Genomic DNA, 8,731 nt, shown 5'->3' with positions numbered 1-8,731 from the left:
TGAATTTCGCGCCTTTTTTACTGACAAGATTTGGTTGACCAGCTATAAATAATTCATTGAAATAATTGCACGCGGTGCAAGCACGTGCAAGTAACTAAAGCAGGTAATAACCCGGACTATTTGGTGGGCAAATAGCATAGTAATGAGCGATTTACCTGTATTGGCCCGCAAAATCTTTGAAAAGGAAGTCGAATTAACTTCGGCTTTTGCAAAAAAATCGAAATTTTGTGTGATGTAATTAATGGACGAACCCTAAACAATATCGGTTGATATCGTTTATTCTAGTGGCTTATTCGGTAGAGCTTACCAAACAGTTTATCCCTGTTTACTGTCAATAGGATTCGAACTTGCTTCGGACAGCTTGAGCATTTTTAACTTTAAACAATGAAGTTACCAGACAGAACTGACCGAGGGCCTATCGCAAACACAGAGGTTCGCATATTCTCTGTTACTTCTCTGCAGGCATCTTTCTCTGTTACTTTAATTACGCCTTAATTAGAGTACCTAAAACAGAAAGACCACCGCCATTTGGGAACTTCGGTGTTCGCGCCAGGCCCTTTAACCGCTGAGTCCTCTGACCCTCTTACTCTTAACCGAGCCTCTTGCAACAAGCAACAAACTTGCCCACTTGGCTTAAAGAGCCAACTACCTTACGTAAAATCTAGGGACTATTTGCCAGGCATGCAATGAGGACTGAGGAGCACTAAATGAGCAGTAAAATAAAATCCGTATTTATTCAACATCAATCATAATAGCGAACATAAAAGCGGCGGCTTTGTCAACCGAAAGGCGAAAACGGGCAACAGGTTGATGGGTTAATTTAAATTATTTCACAAGTACAAAATTATGATTTAAAAATTTACCGCTTACATGCTTGCAGTTTTAATAATTATTTCACAATTAAAAACAAACAATACTTTATTCTAATTAAAATAAACATTGGTCGGGTCTACTTACAAAAAATAATGCCCTAATAACATATCTATAAGTCATCATCATATAATAATTAAAACTAAATCACAAGTAAGTTTGCCAGTCGAACGGTAGCTTAGCTACACAGGGATTTGTAATCGCCTCAAATCTAATCAACAATCCTACATCGGCACAACAGATTATGGGCCAGTTGCACCAACCACATTTGATAGACTGATCAACGTCAGCCGGCGCGCCCCGGCGCTTTACTATGAAACTTCCCATAAAAATTTTGCGAACTCTTTAACGATACGAACAGTTTGGTGCCATCATAGAGAAATATAGTAAGACAAGAGTGCTCACTCCATACATCAGTTAGACTATTAATTTCGGTGTCTACATTTAGCATCGAGTAGCAGAACTATCAGTACTGCTACTTGACAATAGATGTAGCACCGACAGGAAAGTCTTAAGCTTTGGATTCCTCCGAAAACGGTGCCGTCATATGACGGCCGTCATATAGCGGCAGCAAAAGACGGCCGTCTTTACGGTGGCGACATGTGGAAAGTACTACGGCGTCATAACACGCCGTCATCCACCAAGGTCAAAGCGGCAAATTTGAAAAATGTAGGCGCGATGGGATAACGTCCCATAGAAAATTTGAATTTCGCGCCTTTTCCTACTGACAAGATTTGCTTGATCATCTATAATTCACTTGGAGGATGAAATATCATCAGACAAGGAAAATAATCGTAGTACGGAATCATTTATTCAAATCTCGTGTCATTTATTCCAAAATGGCGTCACCGCTATCTAATAAAACGTTCACGAAACTATCGACAAGGTCATGACGGCCGTCATCTTACGTTACGTTGACAATCAACGTAACGTAACGCCGTCTAGGAAACCGCGCCATCTTGTTTACATAGACAACGTTCTAGTGACGTCAGTCAACGCTATATAGCGGCCGTAATATGACGGCACCGTTTTCGGAGGAATCCAAAGCTTTATCTCAACAGCATAAAACTTTCCGGTCGGTGCTACATCTATTGTCAAGTAGCAGTACTGATAGTTCCACTACTCGATGCTAGATGCTAATAGTCTTTTTGGTACTAAAACTGATGTATGGAGTGAGCAATCTATGTATTTTTTTCTCTATGGTGCAACCGACCCTATGAGAGAGTAAGTTAGAACATAAACAATCAATCACTACAATCAGTGCAATCACAGGTAAGGCTGCCAGCCTTGGTAGAGCCGGCACAGGTTGGCGGGGTCGGTGGCGGAGCGGATGAGCCGCGCGACCTGCCCGGGCACGGCCACGCCGCCCGCCGCGCCGTCCTCGGTGCCCTGCAGTTTGCTGCCCACGGCCAGCAGCGCCCGCTCCGCTAGATCCGCCACTGAGCCCGTTGGACGCGCCACTAAAGTTCAAAAAAATATTCAAAAATTCAAAATTCGTTTATTTTTAACCAGTTTTTGCCTAGGTGTCGAATCCTCCATTTAAGTTTGACACTTGTGTTAGGAGGTATTCGCTCTTTCATACAAAGGTTATAATGGTAAAAATATGTTTTACAATATTAAAAACAGATAAAAGTTAAAAGGTAAAACCAGAACGTTAATCATGAAACCGAAGTAAACGTACCCCGCGACGCAATGTCTCGGGCGAGGCATGTCTACACACCAGGGATGTTGCGGATGCCGATTTTTTGACATCCGCGGATGCGGATTTTTAAAGGCTGACATCCGCGGATGCGGATGCGGATGTCAAGATAGTACCATAAAAAACGTCAAATATTACATTTTAGTAATTTTTATTTCATAAAAGCGGCCAAGTGCGAGTCGGACTCGCGTTCCAAGGGTTCCGTACATTAAGTCCCACTCACGCTTGACTGCTCATTTCTAATAGGTTTTTGGTTAATGACTAAATTACCTAGCAGTCTAGCACTTACGCCGATGCTAAGACGTTCCTGTACCGACCTGTTCCACATCCGCATTAAATCCGCATCGATTTTATGCGGATGCGGATGTTGAAAATAATGCGGAAGTTCCGCGGTTGCGGATGCGGATGCGGATATTCGCAACATCCCTGCTACACACACCTCGCGCGGTAATTTCTTTGCACAGCGAGATGCAAAAGTGCATATCCACTGTTTGAATGAACTCCATTCATAAAGTGGTTGCGCACTTTTGCGGCTGTGTGTGCCTACTGCGGGCCTTGGCCTAATAAATACTGCTTGGACTAGGCAATGCTCCCGGTACTGAGTTTGTACGGCGAGACCGGGTATTCCCCTTTCAGGCAGGGATCGGAACCGGTTTTTTGCAAAAACTTAGAAATAACCATATTTTTCGAATTATTTTATACTCGAAATGTAGGACTCAGTTGTGTTTTTAGATTACGACTTCGTATTATTAGATTGCCCAATTAGAAATGAAATAATTAGCAAAGAACGAAAAAATACCGTTTCCGTTCCCATACAAAAAATACCGGTATCCGATCCCTGCTTTCAGGTACAGATTTTGAATAGCAAACGAGTACCGGGAGCATTCCCCATCTTAGACTAATGAACCTTGAACAAAACGGGACAGACAAATAAAACAATTACAGAACATTTTGAAGCATAAATACTTAATTTCACAAATGGCAGTTAACTTACCATTTGCATCTTTTTGCGTCGACCGCAACTTCTTCGTAGTCCACGCGTACAACGGATCACAAAGCAGAACCTCTAATATTGTCAATAAAGTTTCATGGTTGTCGCGCAACAGTTGCATTGTTTTTTCACAGGACCTAACAAAAGATAACTAAATAGATTATAGGGTACATACTGACAAATAGGTACATACAGTCAGCAGCAATTGCTAAGTGGGCGAGGCGTTCAAAATGCCGCGACTTTATTGTTAAGAGAATAAGAGCGGGTCAAGGTAATTTTGAACACCTCGCCCGCTTAGCAACTACATATTGCTGCTGACTGTACGTAATTTGTATAAAACATAGGTTTGAGATTGTAACCACCATGTGGCTTGCACCGAACTCCATAACTTGATATTGACACGTCCCATCTACAATCAAGAACCTCTGCTCAGTGCGGCCCTATACGAGTTTTTGGAGGCATTAAAAATATAATATTGATAATCACTTTCTAAAGATGCCTTCCACACCACTGGATCCAAACCCGGCGATCATGTCCTGTGTCAAACGGAACGGTATCGTTTCGGGCGTTGGAAGAGCTTTCCCTTGGTCGAACGCGATTCCTGAAAACATTTATTTACTTAGATTAATATCGTGCATAAGAACTTAAGAACAACTATGGTCCAAAAGTTTGATAAAAATTGATAAATTGTTTAATTGGTCTCCTTTTGTTTTATTTTTGATTTTCCTCTAGCATTTATGAAGTTTTTAGAATTCATTTTTGACTACTAGTTTGGAGATTTAACATTACAAGTAGTAGTTGACGTGAAGAATATTTACCGAAATCGATGTGCACCACTTCAGCAGTATTCTTGTCAATTAGAATATTTTGAACGTGCCTGTCTCCCAAACCTAAGATATAACCCATCATCGACGAGGTAGCAACACTGAAATCAAGAAAAACATAATCAAAGCAAATCAAAAACGCAATTTTTTTTAATTTATTTGACAAAAACGACTGTGAATGAATACAATGACATATCCATAAATTTCGTCACAATGTTTCCAAATGATGGAATGAAGAATGTTCAGATTACCTTTTGGTGTAAGCCAGGCGCCGTTCATACCAAGTCACGGGATCTAGATACTGTTCAGTAAAGAAGTTGTGGAAAACTGGCTTGAAATTCTTCAGTATGCTCATGAAAATTGCCAACTTCTCTGACAACGTCCTTTTGTTCTGAATAGTGGTGAATTTGGCACGAGCAGCGGTGCATGAGATATCCTGGAATAAGCGACAAGGCATAGATCTACTTTTTGGACGCCAATGACTGATATATCAGCACCGCAGGTCCAACGCCAAAGACTGATTAATCGGTCAGATCCTCCTAAGCATAAAAACAAAACATCCAAAATTTGCCACTTAAATTTGAACCTAAATTGTAGGAAAAAGAGTTTATTTTGCGTTGTTTGAAAATTGAACGAAACAAAGCAAAAGCGACTCTGTTCCAATTGAACATGGTTTAAATTGCATCGAACTGAATAGGTACTATAGGTAGGACATTGGACCTTAGGAGGAGATACTACAGAGCAACATAGACCGACGTGCACATTCATAAAGTTCAATTTCAGTTTTGACACTTGCAGTGCTTTTGTGTTTGACACGGCGTCGAAAAGATTAAAATTTGACTTGACATAGTTAGGAATCCTTAAAAAGGATTTATCTAGCACAATCCTTGGTCTATCTGATAGACCTTTGATGTGATAGACTCTATCACATCAAAGTTAAACGAAGCCTCTATTTATGTACTACTGAAACTTCATTTAATAAGGTCATGTAGGACATATTCTCCCACAGGGCACGTGCCTCTTCCCTATGAATCAGGTAAAAAGTGAGGATAAAGGCACATGCGCCCTGAGTGCACCTTCCTAAATTGATTGTTGGAGAAAAAGCGGCATTTGCAGTCATATAGTAGTTCAGGGTGAGAATAGAGGTAGAGGTAGTGCCTCTATACCTCTATTCTTATCCTTAACTACTATATGACTGTCCATGCCATGTAAGTGCGTGTAACTAAACAATAAAACTAAACTACATGTATTATAAAACTTAAAATAATCTTATAAATAAACTGTTGAGAGAACTACCTTTGCTATTAGTCTAAGTTTCGTGACGCATTGGTTTAGCTGTAAAGTCATGTAAACTAATTTATCAATAAAATAAAATAAATAAAACTAAAAGTTATGACAATGCTAGCCGCAGCAGCATGTCTTCTATATGTTAATTACCTTCGGTCGATAACGCGCGTGAGCACCCGTGGTGCCAGTTCCCACTAAGTATGCACCCAGCGGCAGGGTACCTTCGCACCATTCCAGCACTCCCGACTGACGAGACATCGGCACCACCTTTCAAAGAGAACATTTTTTACTAGTTACGCAAACAAATAAAGTTAGACCAAGAAGAGTGCAACGATTTTGATAGCACGCGCAGTGCAAGTGTTATTTTAAACGTCAAACTTCTATGAAATTATTACGTATAAATAAAACTTGCACTGCGTGCGCTATCAAAATCAATGCAGACTTATCTTGGTCTAACTTTACCTATACATATCTGGAAAAACATGTTACTCAAAAATTTATGCAAAATAAATGTCTATAAAAATAATTCCCATAGCTGAATGCTCTTATGGTCAGCGAATGGTATACATATCATATATATTCATATTTTTACCTTGTATGTTCGTATAAGAAGCTTATTTCGGCTGGTCACGGAGTTCCTTTCCAGCAATGTATTTACGATGTTGAATACTTGTTGCATGACGGCATCCTGCCTTAGATCGTCCTCGCCCTGAATAAAATAAGACATGTACCAAATGTTTTGGTGCAATAACAGAGTGTTTCAGTATTTTATTTTTTTGGGCGTATTTTTTATTATAAGAAAGATTTTAGTCTCGTGATATACTAACTAATGGCTAATAAATCTATGTTTGACTTTACTGTACATAAATTAATTAATTTTAATTGTGTGATTTAATAAATAGCTAGGGCGTCATACCTTTACTAAAACGATCCTTCTCCTTCCATCTGAACTTCTACAGATGATTTTCTTTGGGCAGTTTATCCCTCCAACTAGTTCAAAACTGTTCTCGAATGAATCGATAGCTAAAAAACAAATTAAATATATTGAATTCCATGCAGGCTATTTTATTTACACTAAGATATTAATTAACAATATTAGATGAACTATTTTTGCAAAAAATACAACTAATGTATTGAGAATTCTTCAGAGAAGTTTGATTGTTATCAGAACTACGTCGCGATCCATGAGCGAGTTAACAGTTTTGTATTTTAATTTTAAAGTAAATATGAAAGAAAGTTTAAATCTAATTCCTTTCTTAATAGCTAAAACGAACACCACAGGGACTTACTTGGTAGATACGAATAGTTGCAATCATGCCTCACGGGTATCGTATCAATAGGCACAGGTATAGCATCCAGCCGACCGAGTCGGTGTATCAGTTCAGCGGACGGTATTATTTGTTTCTGAGCTTTCTCCTTCGTTTTGTAGTTTGCGAAGCTTATTGTAGCTGGAAAAAACATAAGGTCAAACAGGGTTCGAAATTATCCTGATAATTATAGTCCTTGATAATAATTAATTTGGGTATAGATGGTGCTATATTTATTTTCTTTGAATTCTTTGATTGTAAAAAATAATTGGACGTTTTTGCTCGTTGTCTAATCGATAATTATAGGCATAAAAATCACGATAATTATCAAGATAACTATCATTGATAATTATCCTTTCGAACCCTGAGGTCAAAACAAAACAACAGATGGACGAGGTTACCGAAATTTGTATCTTATAACTATACTAAGGTGCGGTTGCATTAAAATATCCTTTTATGAAAGTTTAAGTTTAATAGGCTACATGACTATTTTAATTTATGGTACCAATCGATCGGGTTTGTTTTTAGGATCAAAAGTCTATATGGGACCCATCGCATTAAAGTAACACAAAAGTCAGAAATTGTAGTCAAAGTCGCACTTCACTCGCGAAACGGCCTATACAAAACGACAAGGGATCGTGACGTCAAGGTCTATAGGAGCCCATCTTGTAGTATGGACAAAACAAGAAAATTGGGTTTTTGTCGGTGAAATACTGCGATGTATATAGTTGCTATACAATATTTTTTTGGATGAAATGTAAGGAATCGAATGGTACCCTTACTTTTATCGTTTTTGGAAGTTAAAAAAAACTTAAATTTTGAAACTTTCAGGTCCTGTATTTTTGTAATTTTTCAATATTTTATTTGAATATCCACATTATTGTGATAAATTGCTCGTTTGCTAACTATTTTCGTAGATTTTGTTATAAAATTCAACATGTGTCATCATCCCTATTGTAACTGAGGAGGATGGGAAGATTATACTAACCATCACACATGCATTCCATCTGTGCTATAATTTTAGCTAGAGCCGAGCTTTCAGCCGCTAACGCCGCTATCAATGCCTCAGTCGCTCCGACGCGCGGCTCCGGAGGCTCCTGCGTCGATGTCGGCGCGTCGCCTGTCGCGTGCCGACTTGCGTTCAGGATGCGCATGTCTTTGTCCGAATTCTTGAGACTGAAGAGGATGGGGAGAGTGTGGTGCGGGTGCTCTTTCGCGCAACGTTCTGATGAAAACAGAAAAACGTTAGCAGTTTCTGTGCTATACAACAACAGTCCGCCCCGTCCAGTCAAATTTAAAGTAAGCATGTCTTTATCGGAGTTATTAAGGCTGAAAAAGATGGGGAGAGTGCACCCTTCCGATCCTTTGTTCTTCCCCGCATCTCGAGGAACAACGAATGGGTAACGTAATGTTTATAAGCTTTAACGACATATTTATAATGTCGATTATCAACATGCGAGCAGGCAGTGCCGGCCCGAGCCCTTGTTCAGGGTAGAGCGAAATCGGGTTTTCGTCGGGGTTTCGTTGAAGTTTTCAAGCGTATTTCCCCCCCCCCCCCCCCCCCTCCTCGCCACACTCGCGTCTTTTAAAACTTTTTTTTCTCATTTGCCATTTTGGCGCCCCCCTTGCCATCCGGCGCCTTGCCAGCGGCCGCTCCACTCGCTCTACCCTAGATCGCGAGCAGGAACTACTATGTTCATTCCCACAATACTACTAACTAATAAACTAGAGATTATCTACATTGCGTAATAAA

The 8,731-nt window shown here is 39.7% G+C and overlaps 1 protein-coding gene across 1 annotated transcript in view; it reads right to left on the bottom strand.

The window, feature by feature from the left end:
• Positions 1–2,129: 2,129 nt before the first annotated feature.
• The window catches only part of LOC134647951 (serine-protein kinase ATM), a 29,108-nt gene continuing 22,506 nt past the window's right edge, over positions 2,130–8,731 (bottom strand). The window contains exons 26-35 of the mRNA XM_063502339.1: positions 7,967–8,203; positions 6,961–7,119; positions 6,588–6,694; positions 6,264–6,380; positions 5,822–5,938; positions 4,636–4,820; positions 4,379–4,485; positions 4,047–4,161; positions 3,564–3,697; positions 2,130–2,330 (exon numbers count right to left, since the gene is read on the bottom strand). Of these exons, the coding sequence (XP_063358409.1) occupies positions 2,137–2,330; positions 3,564–3,697; positions 4,047–4,161; positions 4,379–4,485; positions 4,636–4,820; positions 5,822–5,938; positions 6,264–6,380; positions 6,588–6,694; positions 6,961–7,119; positions 7,967–8,203 (1,472 nt within the window). The 3' untranslated portion in view covers positions 2,130–2,136. The remainder of the gene's footprint in view (positions 2,331–3,563; positions 3,698–4,046; positions 4,162–4,378; positions 4,486–4,635; positions 4,821–5,821; positions 5,939–6,263; positions 6,381–6,587; positions 6,695–6,960; positions 7,120–7,966; positions 8,204–8,731) is intronic.

The sequence above is a fragment of the Cydia amplana genome, chromosome 5 (assembly GCF_948474715.1).
Source record: "Cydia amplana chromosome 5, ilCydAmpl1.1, whole genome shotgun sequence".
Lineage (NCBI taxonomy): Eukaryota > Metazoa > Arthropoda > Insecta > Lepidoptera > Tortricidae > Cydia > Cydia amplana.
The sequence above is the reverse complement of the archived record's forward strand: the minus strand, read 5'-3'. Positions and strand labels throughout refer to the sequence as shown.